The sequence below is a fragment of the Sceloporus occidentalis genome, unplaced genomic scaffold (assembly GCF_023333645.1).
Source record: "Sceloporus occidentalis isolate IW3139 unplaced genomic scaffold, rSceOcc1.0.p SCAF_42, whole genome shotgun sequence".
Taxonomy (NCBI): Eukaryota; Metazoa; Chordata; class Lepidosauria; order Squamata; family Phrynosomatidae; genus Sceloporus; species Sceloporus occidentalis.
The window spans coordinates 2,437,276-2,459,216 of NW_028317022.1; the positions used below are offsets into that span (position 1 = coordinate 2,437,276).

At 37.4% G+C, this 21,941-nt stretch overlaps 1 protein-coding gene across 1 annotated transcript; it reads left to right on the forward strand.

Annotated features, from left to right (window-relative positions):
• Nucleotides 1-10,782: 10,782 nt before the first annotated feature.
• Nucleotides 10,783-20,970, forward strand: LOC149289868 (regulator of G protein signaling 17-like). The gene is made up of 4 exons (XM_089490120.1): nt 10,783-10,901; nt 17,798-17,881; nt 19,722-19,956; nt 20,782-20,970. The coding sequence occupies exons 1-4, from the start codon at nt 10,783-10,785 to the stop codon at nt 20,968-20,970; spliced, it is 627 nt and encodes a 208-aa protein (XP_089346246.1).
• Nucleotides 20,971-21,941: the final 971 nt, after the last annotated feature.

The window sequence follows — 21,941 nt, forward strand, 5'->3', positions numbered from 1 at the left end:
TAGATTCATAGACAACATTAGTGTTATATAAAACCAGCAGTCCTGGTGCAAATTAGTAAAATCTGAGCAATCACCATTGCTATCACTGGAGGAATGTTCTTTTTAGTTGCTACACTTTTACTTTTGCCAAGCATAGCTCATTAAATATAACTCAAATGTATCTTTAAAATATTCTAGCTAACATTCAGGGACTTTTCTGAGCATGCAAAAGAGATATAAACAAACCAAGCAGTTTGGAATACAATTACATTTAATTATTATATTACATTGTTCATTTATAGATTACTTATTAATTAGTTGATAATTAGATTTAAAATTAGACTACATAAATAATAATTTTATCAATATTATGTACCAATAGGATACTGTACTTTTTGATGATACTGTCCCTTTAACCAGTAATTCATGCAGTTCTTAAAATAAGAATAGATAAATATATACAGTATATGTTTCCAGACTCTCAACAAATAAAATTGCCTTCTCTGTCACTATTTGGCATTGTCCCAAATCTTGTAATAAATTTAACAGCATAAAAATCTGACCACAGGATAAAACCCTTATGCTTTACATCCGTCATCTCTCTTGATGTGTATGTTCGATATGCTATTTGAAGATTTTGTATTGGTGCAAACTGACCAAATGTGGTGTTTGCAGACTTTGATCTTATTAACTAAGCGACATGGGAAACTAAAAAAAAGGATGTGTACATTACTGCAAGAAATCACATGATGCACTAGAACCCATTGTACAATATGTTGATTACCACTTATTCTAGATTTATACTGTATAAAATAAAGTGCAAAGTACTTAATCACTGTCAGTCTACAATTTATTTATTATGTAGTATGACAAGAAGAACTCCCAAGACTTCCTATGCATACCTCCCCAGGGACAGTCATTCTTTGGGACCCAAATTCCACCTGTCCTCCCATGATGCCAGATAATTTATTGTCCAGTTTGCCCATTTAAAAAAAAAAGTATTTTGACATTTTTCTCAACTATTTGGATTTTACCAAAGACATCACCATTTCCACTGTGTACGTGGAATTACGTACACATGTGTATTGTGTAAGCACAATTAGCTGCCTCTTCACTTCAGTGTTTGCTTAACAAAGCTCCATGCTTTCATTGGTGTTCCATGAAAATGTAAATATTATCTTTTAAATTCAGTTAGCATGTTTGCATAGTACCTTTCACCAGTTCTTCTGTTTTGGTTCCAACAGGTAAACTTTAAAAACATTTGTCTCTTAAGAATTTTTTTTTTTTAAGTAACTGGTTAGGGACACTTGATGTATGTTTTTACGTGTATTAATATTTAATTAACCAGATGTCTGTTAAACTACTTTTAGTTTTTTGCTTTCTATTGAAATAGGGTTTATAGCATTTACCATGGCCTACATAGATTTATATAAAATAGGGCAGTTGCATTAGCCCATATTATGAAAAAAATAATGAAGTGGGTTTTTTTATAAATTGTACACAGCCAGTACACAGCTAATGCAAACGAAAAGTAAATACCCAGAATATATTCATATACATGTCTTGAGTTTGGATACACCTCACATGCCTATTCATTTATTTTGGAAGTTATAGGGCAGATATAACAGGTTTTTCTTCCAAGTTGTAATGCTTTCAAATTTGGTATTTTGAGTCACATTTGATCACTCAGTTTGAAGCCATAAATGTCCTGACCTCCTATGCACTGGATTTAACCCTATTGATGGTTAAAGCGACAGGACATAATAGTACGTAATTCAGTGTCAACTGCCACAATTTTGTGACATACTTTGTCTATTTTAATGAAGGAGTAAATATTGGGATCGCATCGAAAACAAGTTTTCAAATATATATGGGTTTTTTTCTGTTTGCAAACAAATCTAGTTTTTATATGTATAATGTTTGCAGATTGCTGCATATTCTAGCTCTGATCTACCAGAACGACATCCTGACTTATCATCATATTGATAAACATCTGTGGATCAAATAATTTCATTGGATAAGCAGGGCCTTATTAGCATTGCCATAAATGCAGGCCTGATCCATGAATCCAGTCAACCTGGCCCCCAGTCTCCCCTGGGACTCACCTCTGCATCCACCATACTCTGTGCAGTCATATCCCTGCACTCCACCTCAGAAGGATGCTCAGTGCTGACTTCAGGACTCTATGGAGGCTGGAATGATTGAGCAGAATAGTGATTTTGTTGATGAGTGGTGCACCGGGGAGCCATTTTGAGGCAGAATGGCTTCCTTATTCTGGGCGTAGATCAGATGTTTGAGCAGGGAACATCATCCACAATATCATATGACAATACAATCTGATCTATGACCTACAATGGCAGAATCCTGGTCTGCTGTTAAATGGAGTTTATTGGAGCAAAATAAAACCAACTACAAAACTACATTATCATATAAAGGACGTTATATCTCATGTTTCAAAAAATGTCCTATGGAATATACCCTTAACTAACAATGGCATTTTGGACATATCTGCAAACATTTTTAGGTTAGTGGCTCACATTACTGTTTTTCCTAAAAGGCTCTGTACAAGGCAGAAGTGGCGCTACATCATAAGCAGTTTATCAGCTGATTAGGGCCCTCATTGGTCTAAAGGGATTGAAGGGGAGAAACATTTTGAGGATGACACAAATTACTTATATCTTTAATGGGTTTTTAGGACAAACTTGTGATTGTAAATCATTCATTAATTGTGTTAATTGTACAGCCGCACCTAGTGCAGGGTGTGTATTTGTGGGCAGCAGATTGCTGGAAGCAGACGAAAGAGAGTGGAAGTGGAAAGCAGCAGAATGGAAAACAGGCCAGGAGGTCAAGAGAGTTAAATGCTTCTTCCCAGGAACCATTTGTAAAACCAAGGGAAATCTTGAGAGTTCCTGAGTACCATATATCACAGGATGTTATTGTTAGTGCTGGTGTCTAACATTTCTGTGCTATTCTTTTTTTTTACAATACTACAAAGCCGGTAAATAAGGCATTTACAGATTTCTTTGACACGTCTTTGGGGTCCAGTGAGGCGTGGGACAGGCTTGGAAATATGACACTGTTAATTGGCTTTTAATCCTAAAGTAACACATAAATATTTGAATGTTTAGTACATTGCAGATCATAAAGTCACCACAGTGGGATATTGGTGCATTGCCAATTATGATATTACAGTAATAGGAAGTGCTTACAAATAGTCCATCCATTTAGGGTCATTGATGTTATCAATCTCTAATGACCATTTAAAATAGCTTCTAATCAATAATACTGCTTTTATTGCAGTATGCAGATATACTGTATATTATTCATTTTAACACGAATGGCTTGTAAATGAAAAAGATATAAAACAGACAGTGAGTGAAGCCATGAGCTTGCCAAAAGCCGTTTATCTACCCCCATACAAAAAGGCAGCAGACTTAAGTGGTGTCTAGGGGATCATTATATTTGGCATTTAAGATTGTTCAGTTCTCATTAAAAGACATATAGGTCCAAATGTGCTTGTATGATACTAAGTTATCCTTTGAAGAGTTCTGTATGAACCACTGCCTTTAAACTATATATTTTCATTCTCACACTGCTTTCCCTGTGACCCAACAAGAGATTCACACATACATATTTAGTATTTATCAGCCCTGGACATAAGCCCAATGCCGCATAGTGTGGGAACCACGCAACCTTTTGTTTGACAAAATCACCCTTGTGAGATGAATAGATTAGATACTATCAACATTATTAGCTACTTACGGTAATATGGCAGGCGTATAATGTTTGGTAGCACACTTAAGTGACTCCAGATCAAGATTTGACAATGCAGACATGTTAAGTCTTCGGTTCAGGGTGTCTGGTGGTAAGTAGCACTCTAGTGGCACAGAGATAGTCTTGTGAAAGAGAACAGTAATCCTATAGTGAAACAGTTGTGATCTGGTAAAATGGAAGAGCCTCATATGAGACAGATATGATATCCTATGCATCCAAGCAACTAAATATTGGGATATGCAGGGGATGGACAATTTGAGTAGTCAGTTAAGTTACTGAGGTTCAGCAGCATAAAAAATATTTCAAAAGGCAAACTGAGTCAGGTGCTGTTGGGTTAAGATTTTAAAGTTTTTGGTTACCTGTGTCAGGTACCATGTGATTGAGTTTAACTCAAACTTCCTTGGGTAGAAATGAGTAAACAAGTCACCCCATTTCTAGGAAGTTAATTGAGTAGCTTTAGCAACTCAGCTACCAGCTGCACTCAACTCAAGATGCTTTGAGAATAGACGCTTATTCTATGGAACTCTCGTGTCGAATTTTTTGCTACTCCACTTTTCAATTTTTATTTTTTTTAAATACTATCCTCCGATACTTTGTACAGTATTGAGTTTAAAATCTTTATCTTTATCTCATCGGAGCCTGACTTCAAAGATATTTTTAAGAGCTCATTTCTGTTATTCAAATATTGTTTATCATGTACAGCTATTTGAATAAATGTAGACTGGTTTCTGCAGTATAAATTAGGAATGAGCCCCTATAACACTACTCAGCTATAGTGGGTCATAAAGTCATTAAATATTCATTACATTACATTTATGATGTGTGCATATTCATATTTCATGAGTGTTGGGTACTGGTTCTCTACAGATACATAGGTCCTTAAAATTAACCTTCAGTGTGCAGGTTTTTTGTCTGTGTTCTCTTCTACGACCTTCAATGTCTGTGTTTAACAATCCTCTTGGTTTCATGTAAAATAACTGTAAACTAACATGCTATTATGGGTGTTCATTTGCAAAGATGTTCACGGCATTACTAAGTCTGTTAGGAACATAGCACTAGAGACAGTTCTGTCGGTGACAATGGAAGAGAGGGAGATAGGAGTAACTAATTCTGATGACTTAAAGGTAAGCAAGCAATGTAATAAATTGGGACAATAGAAGAAGGAAGAGGGAGGTGGTTCAGCCACTTTACAGATCTCTGGTCAGGCCTCACTTAGAGTATTGTGTACCAATCAGAAGACCCCATCTCCAGAAGGATATTGACAGAGGAGAGCTACAAAAATTGTAAGTTATCAATCTGCAGCATAACAATTATCAGCAAAAGACTAAGGGATCTTAATATCAGTGCCCTTTCTTAACTTGAACCGGCACAGGGAGATAGGAAAATGTTTGCAATATGACATTACGTCAAGGTGAAACGAAGAGAAAGCTGCAGGAGCGGTGAGAGATAAGCAAGGCCGGGCGGTCATGTATGTATGTGAGCATGAATGTGCATGCATAAGTGTGTGTAAGCATGGATGTGTAATTGTGTGTGTGAGTAGGGATGTGTAAGTGTGTGAGCCTAGATGTGTAAGTCTGTGTGTGAGCATGGATGTGTCTGTGTGTGTCTGTGAGCATGGATGTGTAAGTGTGTGTGAGAGCATGGATGTGTAAGTGTGTGTGTGAGTATGGATGTGTAAGTGTGTGTGAGAGCATGGATGTGTAAAGGGTGTGTGTGAGTATGGATGTGTAAAGGGTGTGTGTAAGGATGTATATGTAATTGTAGTAAGATGGCGTGTGTTAGCATGAGTAATGTGAGAGCGAATTTGTGTGTCAGTGAGTATGAGTGTGTAATTTGTGTAAGTGTGTTTACATATGTGTGCCAGAGTGCAAGGGGCAAAGAAGGCACAGATGAGCTGTGTGGAGGGAATATTGGCACAGACCAGCTGTTTGAGGCCAATGATGGCACGGACCAGCTGTTTGGGGCAAAGGTGGCACAGATATGCTGTTTAGGGGTACTAACAAGCTGGGACAAAGATGGCACAGACAGTCTGTTTGGGGGTTAGGATGGCACTGGTTAGCTGTTTGGTACAAAGGTGGCGCTGACAGGCTGTTTAGGGCAAAAGTGGCACTATGAGACATGTTTGGTGAAGTTGGGGGGTCTGAGGCCATTTTTGCACCAGGGCCCTGTGGTTTCTAGTTACACCCCTGCTTAATATGTATACCTTGGAGAAAAGAATAGAGGGGAGATGTAATATAAACATCTAAATACTTAAAAGCATTTAACAAAGTACAGGAAGGAAGCTTATTTGAATAGAGGAATTATGATAGAACAAGAGATCATAGTCTAAAACTAGAGATGTTTAGATGTTATGTAAGGATTTTTTTCTTTACTGAGAGAGTGGTAGATAAATGGAACAGTCTCCCAGCAGAAGTGGTGGAGGATAATACAATGGGGGGATTTAAACATGTATGGGACAAGCATAAAGCAATCCTCACTATGTGACCAAACAAAGGACTGATTAGGGTTTGAGTCCTTACATCAGGAAAAATGGGCAGATGAGTCAAATGGTTTTAGCTGCCGTCAGATTCTATGTTTCTGTTATTCTATGAATTATTCTAAGAATGTAAGATATAAATACATCACTTTTTATATTTACATTTTTCACAAGGAAATTAAAACAGTTTGAATACAAGTGTAATTCAGACTCAAATTAACTGTACAGTTCACATGTTATGCAAGATATATAAACCAACAATCATTTCACTCTTTTTTTTACAATTAATACTTAACAAACCGCTGACTCATACACATGATCCTGTAGGAAACACTCTGGATGAAAGGACATTCTTGTCTCATGAGTAACACAAAGTGCTATAGATAGTAGTTAGGATATAGTTCTAATAATAGAATAAAGTCCATGTGATTTTGTTCCTCTTGATACTTCCCAATCTGTAATCAGTTAATTATATGGAAAGATTGAAATTCCGTTACTTGTAATGGATTTGTCTCTGACATTGGATCCAGCCAGACTGAATGTGGTGAGGTGCATTTCTTATCATAAAGAGATATCATGTAACAGCAAAAATAGTGCATGGCACAATATATATATATATATATATATATATATATATATACAGTACTTTGCAAAAGTGTAAGACAGGCATGAAAAAAACTCTGTGAATTAAGAATGCTTTCAAAAATAGACAGTCACAATCTAGATCAAATCAATATATGGTGTGCCCACCCTATGCCTTTAAAACATCAATTCTTCTAGGCACACTTGCACACAGGTTTTTAAGAAACTCGACAGGCAGGTTGTTCCAAATATCTTGGAGAACTAACCACATTTCTTCTGTGGATTTAGGCAGCCTCATTTGCTTATCTCTCTTCATGTAATCCCAGACAGACTCCAGACCAGACCATACCATCACTTCTAGGACTCCTTGTTCTTAACCCTGAAGAGAGTTCTTAATGATTTTGCCTATATGACGGGATCGTTGCCATGCTGCAGAATAAATAAATCAGATGCTTTGCTGAGTATATTGCATGAAGTATCTGTATTCTGACTAAATCCACAATTCCATTTGCTGAAATTAAGCCCCAAACTTGCAAGGGACCTCCACCATGCTTCATTGTTGCCTCCAAACACTCATTTATGTGCTGTTCTGAATCCTTTTGGCAACAGACTTCCTTCTGTTACAGCCAAAAATTTCAGATTTTGACTTGTAAATCCAGATCATCTGTCCCATTTTTGTGCGCCCCAGTTTCTGTGTTTTCGTGAATAGTTAAGTCCCTTGGCCAGTAGATGGGTTTACCAGGGTCCCACTGTTTTCTGCCAATGCAGAGCATCTTCTGATTCTTCCAAGATCCGCCGCCAGGAGTTAAAGGTCTGTACGAGAGACTCTATTGGTCGCCAGCAGGGGGCTCGTCTGACATCAACCAATGAAGAGCAGCTGCCCTTCATTGGTTGATGGCAGAGGAGGCCCCTGCCGGCGACCGATAGAGTTGCTTGCACAGAACTTTAAAATCCTGGCGCCAAAGCTGCGGCGTTAACCTCTTATAAAAAAAAAAATGAAGAAAAAAACGAACACGAAGAATGTACTGAAAGTCTTCATCAGTAAATTTAATTTACATAACTACAACAATAAAAAAATGTATGTAAGTAGTTGATGGACTAACCAGCACACTTACACAGTCTTGCTTTAAATATTATTCAGGATATTTTGCTTTTTTAGAGAAATAATATGGCTTGTTTGAAGGGTAGTAATGTTCATTTTCTGAGCTGTCATTTATCATTTTGGATTGTCCACATTCACAACCCTTTAACACAACCCACCACTCATCTTCTTGATGAATAAATCCGTTTGTTTGATTAGTAATTTAGGTATTCATATTCCTAGTGGCTAGATGGATTCAGAAGATTAACCACAGAACAGCCTATTGTAAACTCCTAAAATGGTAAATCTGACAACAGAAACGTAATAGTTTGTCAATACAAATTCTTATACACTGGCAAAAGCACTTTTAATTCTATGAAAAGGCACAGTTCACCAGCTAACATGGATGATTAATTCAAATACCGATGTTTACCACCTGAGGAAGTCGTGACTACTGAATTTAAACTATTCGTGCCAAGTTCCTTTGACAATAATAGGTTACTTGACGGTGTGTAATTTGACACATTTTCATATAAAGCATTTTAACAAATACTATTATAAAATAAAATAAACCTTTGGAATAGGAAAGGCCAATCATTTAATACGTGTACACAGAAATTCAATGTACAGCTGTGACTTTTTACTAACACTGTTATAATTAAAGATATTTAGCATAAACAACCATTATTTACTTACTGTAATTTAAGAATGCATTCCATTATAGGTCTTGAAAAAAATACTAGCGTATATTTAAATAACATTTATTAAAGCTTGTTGAAAAGCAGTTCCTCCACATAAATTTGTTATTGCCTTGCAATTAGCATACAACTGGGTGAAGTTTGCAGGTTTTTATGTTTTAACGCCCGTGTTCTTTTTATGAGACTTTGTGACCTATTGATAGCTATATACTGTACATGTAAACATACTTTCTATACATATTTTTACTGTTATTGTTAGTGCTGGTGAACACTGAAAAACCATACCTGGGAGATTTTGGGCTCCGGCTACCAGGAGCCTACGTTTGCAGGGCGAAGCCAGGACCGCTGACGTCAGTGATTGTTCCCGCTGACGTAGCGGAGCACACCCGCATTTAAGGGGAAAATGGGCAGGGAATGGGGCATGTCAGGACCCCGCTCCTGCACCCCGGAGGATTTGGGTGTTGACCCTGAGAAGCGGTGCGTCTCGCGGAGTCTCCAGGCTAAACCCTGGAGAGTTCCCAGGTATAATGATAACCATCAAGCATTATGTACTCCTAGAGACATAAAGAAAGAAAAAGGGGCAGATGAATCTGACTCTCGCAGAGTCTCTTCTAACTGTAAAAGTAACGCAATAAATCAGATTCTGAAACACACTAGACCAAGTATTTAAGATAGCTGCTAATATTATCAAGCCAAAAATAGGTTTTATTATACTTTTGTAGTAGTTCCATTGAAGTGTAAATTATTGCCCTTACTGAGACTTTTGTTCTTGGTTTTTGTTTAGCAATGTACCACGAGGGATTCACAATTTTATTTAGTGATATAGTTTTGAAAAGTCATAACAGATTTCAATCAATAGAAAGTTGTAATTTCAAAAAATAACTGCATGCTTTGTTTTAATATTAAAATAAATGGGGAACATAGGAAATAGTCCACCTATTTCTCATAGATAAACTATAGATTGTGTTAGCTCTTTAATACACATCACAATTTATTTTGAAAGCATTACTCTATTGGGCGTCTCATAGGCTTACTCCGCATAACACATAATACAGGGTAATTTCCTCAATCATCTCAATGGGGTTGACCCTTCCTAATGCTTTTATGTAGTGGAATTTTACATTAAAAATTAACAAAAAAAACACAGACAGTTTAAAATGACTTTTGGATGCTTTTGTGAAAATTTTTTTTTTTTAAATAACTAACTCATTGAGTTCATTCCAGCATATGAAACATGCTGCTTTGATGACACAATAGTTTGTTTTGTGCTTAGAATTAATATGTGGGTGAAGTCTGTGTGGGAAATAAAGACCTTGCCAATTATAATGGCAATATAAATCTGATAACATTACACAGTAGTGTGGCCATATGCTGAATATTCATTAAAATATACACACACATATATGTGTACCTATAAATAAAGCCTTTTTTGGAACAAACAATATGTTCTGTGGAACTGTTTAGGCTGACAACATTTTATATCTTTAAATAGATAACTATTAACATAGCACTGTACTTCTGCAATTATACAGTTTCTTGCGTGAATTTACATAAAAGTTAAGTCCAACAGAAAATGTATATAAGTGAAAAAGAAAACATATTAAAACCAAAAAAGTGGAGCGCTTGTGTAAAACTAGAAGGAGTATAAAAGGCAAAATACATACAATAATAGAATAGAAATCAATAAAATAGCATTTAAATAAATAAAAAAAGATACTTTAATCTCAAAATAATAAATAAAAAAATTAAGGGAAATTGCACACTTGATGTGTGCAAATATTGCGGTTTATGAAGTTCTAATGAGGTAGATTCTCCGTTCACATCAAAAATAAAGTGCAATTTTGAGACAATTTCTTGAAGTATAAATAGCAATGAAATCTGAATAAATATAAAGTGCTTAAGTTTGTAAAAATGTAATAAGGTGCAGTTAAGACAGTGATATCATAACCTCATAACCTTTATAATGGAAAGTACATCCAATGCAAGGTTATTGTCACCACAAATGTGTGTTTCCACTTCTCTGTTACATTATACATTATACAACTTGCAGGGTTTGTCACTGCTGGATTGATATTAATATACAAGTAATCTTTTTCATGACAACCTTGCCATCATTGTCCTTATTTCTACTATTGGTTTGATTAACTGTTTCTTTCTGATGTCATTTCCTAGCCTCTGGCGAAGTTGCTGAAATGAGAAAGAGGCAGCAGTCACAGAATGAAGAAACCTCTGTTGTGTCTCAAGCTCCTGGTGGAAACCAAAGGCCGAACACTTGTTGCTTTTGTTGGTGCTGTTGTTGCAGCTGCTCATGGTATGTCTTGCAGTCTATTTGGTACCTATACAGGTAAATAAAGAAAAGTAAGACAACTGTTATACAAGAGTATAGTACGCTCATAGTCGCCAACTATCCCAGTTTGGTCCAGACAGTAACCAGTTGTGCTTATAGCCAGCAGTTTACAACAATCTTCTGATTCCCAGTGCCAGCCCTCTCCCAAAAAAACAGCTTCCTATTGCCAACCTTATCCCAAAAACAGCTTCCCATTGCCAACCTTGTCATAGAAATAACAGCTTTCCATTTCCAACCTTGTCTCCTAACAGCTTATCAGTGCCAACTTTGTCCCAAAAAAATCTTCCCAGTGGCACCCTTCTCCCCTAACAACTTATCGGTGCCAACTTTGTCTCAATAAACAGCTTTCCAGTGCCTACCTTGTCCTCTAACAGCTTGTCAGTGGCAACCTTGTCCCAAAAACAGTTTCTCAGTGCCAATATTGTCCTCTAACAGTGCCTCAGTGCCAGCTTGACCCAAAAAAATCTTCCCAGTGGCACCCTTGTCCCCTAACAACTTATCGGTGCCACTTTTGTCTTAATAAAAAGATTTCCATTGCCAACCTTGTCCCCTAACAGCTTATCAGTGCCAACTTTGTCCCACAAATCAGCTTGTCAGTGCCAACCTTGTCCCAAAAACAGTTTCTCGGTGCCAATATTGTCCCCTAACAGTGCCTCAGTGCCAACTTGACCCCAAAAAACAGCTTTCCAGTGCCAACATTGTCCCCCAGCTTATCAGTGTCAACGTTGTCTGAAGAAACAGCTTCCTAGTGCTAACCTTGTCCCCTAACAAAAACTGTCTGTATTAATAAATAGACTTGTTCATTCGTATTCGGGCGAACATGAAAACGAACATGAAGGGTACATTTTCGTTGTTCAGCCTCAATACCGAAGAAATGGACATGGCGGCAGAAAAATGTACATGAAGACACACAACACGAAGAATCTTTGTGTTCATCTTCGTTAATATCTCCTAACTAATTTCCCTGGTCCCTTCCCCCTCTAGTCTACCTTGTCTACGCTGCATCACAGGGGTTAACAGGTGCAGGAATCCGTAGGATCGCACAAGGAGTTAAAGGTTTGTGTGAGCAACTCTATTGGTCACCTGCAGGGGCCTCCCCTGGCATCAACCAATTGATTGATGCTAGAGGAGGCCCCTGTCGGCGCCCAATAGAGTCACTGTTATGGACCTTTAACTATAGTGTCTTCCTTATTGGTCTGTATGTCCATGAATCAGGCCTCCTGGCCTGAGTGAGGACTTACTGGGCATATTAATAGAATGTTCCCATACACCCATTAATTCTAAGAATTTCTTGGGGAATTTCAGGAGAAGTTCCTAAATGTAATCTCTATCTCTTCATATAAAATAGCACCCATATATTGGCTGTTGGAAATCACTAGATCATAGAAAAAAGTTCCAACAGAATGTCCATGCCACCGTAGGTCATGTACCCATACCTTTGCTTTGATGTACTCTGTTGGAAGATTATGTATGTGCTTTTGACAGGTATTTCTCACTACACAGAAATAAAATCCTTTTCCTACTAAATGTGTGAACTAGCAGCCATTGTTAACTTTCCAAATGCTTCATAAATGCTTATCAAAGCAATTATGTAATTTCAATAGACATGTCTTTTGATGAGCCCTTTGTTCTGTTTCCATTCATCTTAGATAATGCCCCACATTTCTTTCTTGTGAGCAACCTTTTTTGATTCAAGGAAAAAAACACCAGCTCTATTAGTTGATATAGATGACCAACCTTAAGTGTCAGAGGGATATGGTCAATACGATACTGACATATGATTTTAAGAGTAAAAACGTAGTGCTTTACAATGAAATAATGTGTAGTTTCAGTATGTTGACAAAAATAGCACTTTTATCATATAAATAATCCAAGTATTGCATTTTAGATGTAGCCATGGATGACAGCAAGTGAATAAGCCAATGACCTGAACATGCTTTAAGTTAGCTTTTTATGTGCCTTGATGGAGGAATCAGGATCTTCTGCGATAGCATTCCCTGTCAGACAATACAAACCAAAAAGAGACAGGTCTACCACTGTATTTACAAAGAGTTTCCCTACAGCACTAATTATTATTATAGGAGAGCTAACACAAGGCCCTGTGTTATAGTGCCTGCCCAACCAAGCTAGGAATGACTGAATGAACATACGCTGTAGAGTACTGAAGGCTTTTACTGAATTGCTTAAGGGAGAATTAAAGGACAGAATGGTCAAGTCCTCACTTTTTTACCACCCTGCATGGTAGATGTGCTTGCTTGATAGCAAATGCAGCTACATACTTAAGTGGCCTGGATGCCGAATAGTTTCCTTGATGCAAGGCTATGTTTGCTTGCTGACCCAAGTTGCCATTTTGTCTTGCTGACAAAGAGATATCCCTAGCTAAAGCACACTTCCCATGGTGTTTCTTGAGAGATGTGTTTTAGGGGTTGCTCCGTCAAGTGGCCAGTTGAACTTGAGTGACAAGGTTCAACTTTAGTCATATGCCCTTGCATGCTAATACTTGCAAAACTGTTCGCAAATTCAGTTATACACAAGTTGTGCAAGTGCAGGTGACTTTAAATTTGCCAATTGTAGATAAGAGCATGTCAGAAGTCCAACCCGCCACCCAGTAATATAGATAAAAACATTTACATTTCAATATTAAATAAATCATTTTTTTTAAAAACCACCATGGACCTCCTATTAACAAAGGGGGCTATTGCTGCCCCCCTTTCACCCTCCTTGAAAGTGCTGTGTGTGGTAATTAAATAGCTTTCTTGGTATTCCATATTTGGAAAGTTTTTGAAATTGACCTTTTAGGGACCATCCAGCACCAACCAGTGCATTCTCTGTTCTTAATTAAAGAATACAATGAGGGAATACAGAAATATGTCTTCCTTTCTTTTATTAAAGGTCATTAGTAAGACCGTGTTAAATTAAGACATCAAATTGAGACATAAGTTAACTTTTAATGTCTTCTAGAAAGGCACCTGTGAATTGCAGATCATGCATAGTCTGTATATTGACAATTAGTTTTTGCCATAACCCCCCTTTTTCCTATGCAAAAATACAGCAGGATTTACCACCTGCTTCCATAAAAAAGTTAATGCCAAACAGTTAGAAAAACTATCTACTGTAAATATGTTTGCTCATGTCTTGTGGCTTCCTGAAAGATGTCTAGTTTCCTTTCTGGCAAATTATTTTCTTCATTATTATTTCATATTTTATTTATGAGAAAGCCTTGGTTAAAAAATAGGAAGTAATATCTGGAAGTAACCACCTTCATTATGAAATGACATGTACACAGCAAGCAAAATCGATTCAGACAAAATGTTTCATTTTTTGTTGCATTTGTTTTCAGACAACAAATTTTGTTTTCCAATAATTCAGTTCAGATGAAATTCAGGGGACATTTTAAATAAAAAAAAGTAAATTCAGAGTTATTTTCAAAGGAAGAGGTCCCTGCCACTTCCTGGACTCAACTTTCATTTACAACAGCAGACTCTCAAGGTTTAGGAAGAGATCCAGACTCTATTTTGTATTGTTGGACCACCAGAAACAGCAGCGCTACACCAATGGATACACACATCCAGCAGCATGCTATGGGACTGAATTTCTCCAAAATTTGGACCATTTTGATGAATTGATCCCTAAGGAAGGTGATAAAACAGCAGTAGTAGGCCACTGGATAGGCACTGGAAGACAGACACATCCAGCCCCCCAGTATTGAATTTCCCCCCAAATTTGAAAAAAATGTAAAGAACTGATCCCTCAGATTAAGTAAGGAAATTGAGTTGCTGCAGAGGCAGGCTTCGGCAGGCAGACACATCCAGCCATATGCTATCGGACTAAATTCCCCCAACATTAGAAAAAAGGAGAATAATTTATTCCTCAGAGTATGGAAGAAGATTAAGCTGCAGTAGTAGAGGCGGGACAGGCACTGGCGGACAGACAGGCCAGGGGAGGGCTGGCAGCCCAAGGCCTGGGAGGCAAGTCTAGTCAACTGGCCCATTGCGCCACCAAAGCGGCTGCGAGCGACATTGAAAGCGGCTGTCGTGCGGCAGTCACTCCACCGGCGCCTAATGAAATCAAAGCGGCCGGCGTGCACGCACCACACCGTCCAATGGCTGTGCCTCAGCTCTTCATCCCACCCCTTTGAAGACGTGGGACAAAGAGCTGAGGCACAGCCATTGGGTCTGACTGCCGCATGATGCAGGGGCGTACCAAGAGTATTTGGCACCTGTGGCATATACTGTATGTAGCACCCCCCACACACACTTTAAAACTGCATAGTTTCTATAGTTAGGCAAACATTGACAGGGGTACAGCATAACTATTATATACTGAGGCACACATTGACGTCAATGCGTGCCTATCACTATACATTGAGCCAGACGCTGACAATACTGCACTACAACTCCTATCACTATATACTAAGCCAAACATTGATGTGGTGTAGGCCTACCACGTCAGTGACTGGCTTAGTATATAGTAGGGATGCACCAAAATGAAAATTCTGGACCTAAACTGAAAATTCAGCATTCACTTGGCCAAAACCCCCCCCAAAAAAACAAAAAACTTTTAAAATACTTTATTAAAAGTAACTCACCAAAATTAGACAAAAAAAAAATCAACAACAATATTAATTAATTTATATATATATATATATATATATATATATATATATATATATATATATAATTAACAGCAATCACAATCCTATCATGCCCAGGTTCTAGCATGTGCTGGCTGACTTAGCATGATAGGAGTGTGATTGCTGTTTGCAATATATATATATATATATATATATATATAATTATTCTGTTCAATAAAAGTGTTGTTAACACACCAAAGTTGGACCAAAAAAAAAATTTGATAACAGCTATCCCACTCCTATCATGCCTAGGCAGCCAGTATATGCTGAAATCTGGGCATGAAAGGAATGTGATTACAGCCTCCCTTTGCCATGCTATCACCCAACACTTACACATCCATGCTATCTGAAACCCTCATTCACAAACATTCAGCATAACACCCATCACTCTCACACACTATCCACTCTCCCTGAATCTTGTCCTACCTTTCTTCTGTCACTGTCACTTTTCCTCCTCCTCTTCGTTCTTCCTCTTCTTCTGTGTCCTGTCCTTCCGGTGCGGAAGATGGTGGGCGTGGCTTCAAATCCCGGCGCAATTGCCCCCCTGCCCCCTGGCCCAGCCCGCCCCTGAGGCAGGCCCACCCCCATGGTACAGGACTGAATTTTCCCCTAATATTAGAAACTCAGAGTGAGACAGTAGAACAGCAGCAGTAGCAGGGCCCCAGACAGGCACTGGCAGACAGACATATTCAGATAATACAGGATTGTACAGGAATACATTTCCCCCAAAATGTAAAATATTAAGATAATTGAGCTTTCAGAGTAAAGAAGGAAATTGAGCAGTGGCAAAGCAGGCACTGTTAGACAACATCAGCTAAACTGTACAGGACTGACTTTCCCTAAGATTCACCCCAGAATTACTGTACACAATTTGCATCTTGCAGTGCGCCCATCTCCCACACAAAATGATCCTACACTTTACTATGACATTGTACACCAAGTAAGATAATAGCAGTACTCTTTCTTTTTCTTCTTCAATGAGAGCATTAGTGATGGTGGTGATGTTGTTGATTATGGTGCCAGTGCAAGGAGCAAGCTATCTAACAGAAAAATTATTGGAAGGTGTGTCACTTGACTCCTCATCTTCTGCCCCGTAATTAAAATCCAGGTCATCCACAAGGTGGAGTAACACCCACTTGTGCTGCAAGGGTTGACCTTCCATTCTCTTCCTCATTGTCTTCGGGCCCAAACATACAGTAGATCTGCTGATATCATCTGGCAGAGCCTGCCCATCTTTCGTCTGAGGACAGTGCTAACATTGGTTACGGTAGCGGTGGCACCAGTGGCTGTTGTGGCACTGCTAGTTGTTTTATTAAGTGCTTCACTAGAACATGATCTCTCTCTGAGTTGGTAGTAAATAAAATTGCGCCTCACTTTGGTATGTGGGGTGGAGAATATTTTACCACTACTACAGCCAGGATGTTCGCTAGTACTTCTGCTGCATGTGTCTAATTGTATTTCTGACTCCAGGCAAGAAGGCTTAAGCCTACTTGGGACTGGTATGCCAGGAGTCATCTGACAACTTATCTGCTGTCTCTGCTCAACCTTCTGAAACTGAAATAAGTCCGTCTACAGACCTTTCCAACTTGATTGTAGTCACCACAAAGTGCCCCACCATCCTATTGCCCTAGCAGTACAAGAAAAATTGGATGTAAAAAAAATGTGTGCAGAAGAAATCTTAAACGAAATTGCTTCTATAGTTGTCCTGAAAAAAGTATGTCTGCATAGCTACATTGAATAGGAAAAAAGGAATCTTGATTAAACCAGCATATGGTAAAAATGGCAAAAAAAACTTAGAGCACCCTCAGTATTGAAGGTGTTAAAGGTTTGGATGGTACCCTGTGTTGATAATATTGTCACTATAATATATTATTCTTCCCACTTATCTGAAAAACATCTCGGGCAACTTTATAGATGGCCATATGCAGTTCTATTTTGTGTGGCCACGAGGACATGTTATGCGACATAAAAGTATTTTGGGTTGTTTTTTCAGGCAGGGTTAGATTTGCATAAAAACAATTGACTACCACACATGGCCAGCAAGCATCCATTTTGACAACAGTGGACTGTCATGCGTATTATATTTCACAACTATGACACCTCCTTAAATAATCTCTATGTAATCTGGCTAAAATTGGCAGTAACAACAGTAGCAGGGTTATTTATTAATGATGTTTGAATTGCTTAACTTGTTCTAGACAAAATAAAGTGTTGTACTACATTGCAGCCTCACTGTTAGGAATGAAGAGAGAGGGGAAGGACGATCAGCACATACAACCAAATTGGAAAACATACAGGTTGAAGAAGAATGGTAAGTGGCTAATTTACCTTCTAATTGCTATAAAATGAAGTGGTTCTATCATGTGCAAAGCTACAGACCTCAACTGATTTTACAGCTCGTCTGGCTTTCAAGGGACATCACAATTTGAAATGTTCGTTTGTGTAAATTAAGTAGAAGAAGAATTTACACATTGGTAAATACAATTCATGTGTTTTTTTATAAATAATATTGTAAACTTGGTGACTGTAGAACACTGTAATATAGTGACACTCACCAGACATTGTCTGCATCTAGAAAAGATGGACACCATGGGAGGAAAGAAAGGAGGAGGGATTAGCGTCCAAGAGAGGGACACTTGGGATGTCATTGTACACACATGTCCACATATTTGCATTACATATGGAAACGGCACCAACCTCACTATGTGTGAGCATACATTAACCAGCTATAAGTAGTACCTGCAGGATGCATTAATAATTGTATTTAAGTGACAAATGATTACATTATTTTTCCAGTAACCGATAATATGTCCCTTAATAAAGTCATACACATTTTAAATCTTCCATCTAAAATTCAGTTTTCCGGTTACCTGTAATTCTGATTGCCTGTATTTGAGCAAGAATAATATGTTCTGATGACCTGAGTGGCTTTTTAAATATCAATTCAGAACCTGGGAAGTTATTTGAAACCAGTATTAGGAGATTAGTAACTATCTAGCTGTTGTCAAAATAAAATTCAATCAATGGTTTAGGATTATGAGAGCCTAGTTTAGTTATAGAAAGCTGCAGTTTGCATGCTTCACAAAATTTTAAATGACTGAATATGGCCACATTTGTTTTACGTTGGTTGGTGCAGGGGCATTGCTCTCTGGCTGCTCAAGTAGACCTCACAACTTGCAGCACCTCAGGCAGCTGCCCCCTTCTGCCTTGTTAAGATACGGCCCTGTGAAAACAACAGCAGGCTCTTTGTGGACTCTGAAGGTGCCAGTTATGCTGACAGGTCCTTCCAATAGCCTTAGCACTAACACTGCTGAACAGAAGTTCAGGCATTCATACATTGTCAGTGTACCAACCTTCCCACCGAGCAACATTAGACTGAAGCTATTAGCACATACCCTCATCTCCTACGCAACATCTCTGAGCCCCTCCATTGGATAGGCATGGGCTAACCTGTGTACTATTCAGCCCATTCACAACTGGATTTACAATGTACCCCAACTGGCTATCTGTTTCTTTTACAACTTGCTTTGGCTAGAATCTGCCCATAATCCTTAAGGAAATAATTCCATGTATGCATTCCTTTCAGAAAAGTCATAATAGCTGACATTTAAATTTCCTGTCTTCTCACAGTAATGCACAATCATTTCACTTTACCTCTTCACTTCATTTAAATGTTCCCTTTGCATCTAAAACAAGAGAGTTCAGTCTGGTACATGTTGCCTGGAATGTAAAAAAGACACACTTAAGGCATTTTTGGATTGAAAAACATTCCCACAGCTTCTAAATCTGGGAATCCCTCATGTGCTTGGGAAGGTAAAGCGCATCTTTGTTTTGGCATTCAACCAAATTACAGTTTAACCTCACATAGCAAGGCAGCCAACATTCTGAGATCAGACTGTTTGAAGAAACTATTTTAAAATCAACAGGTCTTGGGAATCACATTTATATTTATAAGGAAAATGTAGGCCCAATCACTGTTTGTAGACTCTAATGTAAATGAGAAAAGCATTCATTTAAATGAAATAGTTAAAAACGGATAACTTACAAAGAGTTACAGCTTAGTGCATAAAAGCAAGCAGTATTACTCTGAAACTGATATGGTTAAATGTATACCTGAAAACTTTGTTAATAAATAAATGACTGATTTTCAGCCAAACTCCAAATGAAGAAGAAATTCTATCTTGGTCTCACAACTTTGACAAGATGATGAGAAGTCCTGCAGGAAGAAATTTTTTCCGAGAATTCTTACGCACAGAATATAGTGAAGAAAATCTCCTTTTCTGGCTTGCATGTGAAGATTTAAAGAATGAACAAAACAAAAAAGTAGTTGAAGAAAAGGCTAGAAATATTTATGAAGATTACATCTCTATACTTTCACCAAAAGAGGTACAGTTCTGCATAACAACGATCAACATATGTTGTGTCCAATTAAATTATATAAATATATAAATATACAGTATATATATATATATATATATATATATATAGCATTTAACTTAAGTATCTGATTCAATTGAATTTCAGAATATGTGACAGACTTTTCAAGATTTATTTATATCCTCTCTGCGGCAACATACCTGTCTTAATTATTATTTCAACTAAAGAGTTACTTCTCAAATACCAACTACTATGTATTGGGAACACTGTCCATATCTGCCGATACTGCTGTTTGGTGATATGTTATTGTATATATTTATTGAGTCATTATAATGCCTCAGAACACCTTATGGTGTCATCGGTGTCCCATGCTGTACAACTGTCATGAGATTTGTCACAGTAAACCTAATTTTGTTTTTTTTATGTGTGAATAATCATTAACTACGAATATATTGTGCAATTTAGGATTTTTTTTTATTACAATTTAATTGAGCTTTCCAAAACAAGGTAATGTTCACTGTAAAGATCAACCCTCAGGCCCCCTAATATAAGACTTGTGACAAGCAAGTAAGAATTAAAAAAGCTGTAGTGAAAAGAACAACAAGAATCCCAGTCCAATGCATTGATGGAGTTGACACTATAACGGGTCCATTCGCTAATGTGTCATATGATCTAGTATAATACTGTAGCTGTGAGGCATTTTGTTGCCCAGGCAACAATTGTAAATTTTGTAAATAGATTTATTGATTTGTAAAGTTTACTATACATTTTGCTGTTTATGTTATATAGCAATAAAACAAGTGAAGTTTTGATGGTTATTTTTACTATCTCTAGGTCAGTCTCGACTCTAGAGTCCGGGAAGTAATTAACAGGAATTTGCTGGATCCAACCCCTCACATGTATGAAGATGCACAACTTCAGATTTACACCTTGATGCACAGAGACTCTTTCCCAAGGTTTTTGAACTCACAAGTTTACAAGTCTCTTCTTGAAAGTACAGAAGTCTCAACCACTGAATCTTAGCTGAAACATTTGGATAACATACTATTTTTGTTTGTTTACTAGAACAAAAATGTAGTTTAATAACACCGAACACTGAGTTCCTGGAGAACTCCAGACATGCACTACTCAGGCTACTGTGAAGAATTAAACAAACTCTTCTGGTCTTGTCTCCATTCTCCCAAGGTCTTTCATTCTTGAGTTTAAGTTTGAAAAAGAATCAACACTGGAATTGCCACATTGTCAAACACACAGTTCATTTAACTGTAAAATTTCAATGACATGATTGGTGGACATTGAACAGGCTCCTTGTGTTCTCATATTGCATGTACAAGGGCAGGAACTGTCCCAATATTCACCACACACACATTTTGCAATATAACCACTTACATAAACTATATATTCACATTACGTGCAATACAGTGTTAAACTGAAATAATGAACACAAACCAGGCTTGGTGGCTTTCCAAGTTTGGATTTCCTAAGTTGATCATTTAAGCGAATTCCAATTTTAATTGAAACAGTGTTTTTTAAGATGGCATATACAGTGGAAGGTGTGATTTATATATATATATATATATATATATATATATATATATATATATATAGTGGATATTCACTGATGTTCACACTGTTAACACCTTTTTTTGTTACAGAGTTTACAGTGTCAAAGAAGCACAAACCATTTTAAAGGATCTCTGTTTGGATGACCAAATCTTTGAGCTGACATTGTTTATTGTAATTAAAAAAAAATCATATTTATGTACACTTTAGATGTCACATCAACAGATTTAGTAAACCTGGCCATCCAGTTATAACAGTGTTGTCTAACATAAGGTATTAACAAAGAAAGACAGAAAGAAAGAAAGAAAGAAAGAAAGAAAGAAAGAAAGAAAGAAAGAAAAAGAACTTGATTCTTTAATATTTCAATAGTAAATCACATGTAAATGTTTAACTATATGTAGCATCTAAAACATTTTGCAGAGGCATCTATC

Bases quoted from the DNA above. Each gene is read 5' to 3' on its own strand.
- LOC149289868 (XM_089490120.1), top strand. From the start codon at position 10,783: ATGAGAAAGAGGCAGCAGTCACAGAATGAAGAAACCTCTGTTGTGTCT. The intron at 10,902-17,797 runs GTATGTCTTGCA...ACTACATTGCAG, and splicing joins TGTTGTTGCAGCTGCTCATG to CCTCACTGTTAGGAATGAAG. The intron at 17,882-19,721 runs GTAAGTGGCTAA...ACTGATTTTCAG, and splicing joins ATACAGGTTGAAGAAGAATG to CCAAACTCCAAATGAAGAAG.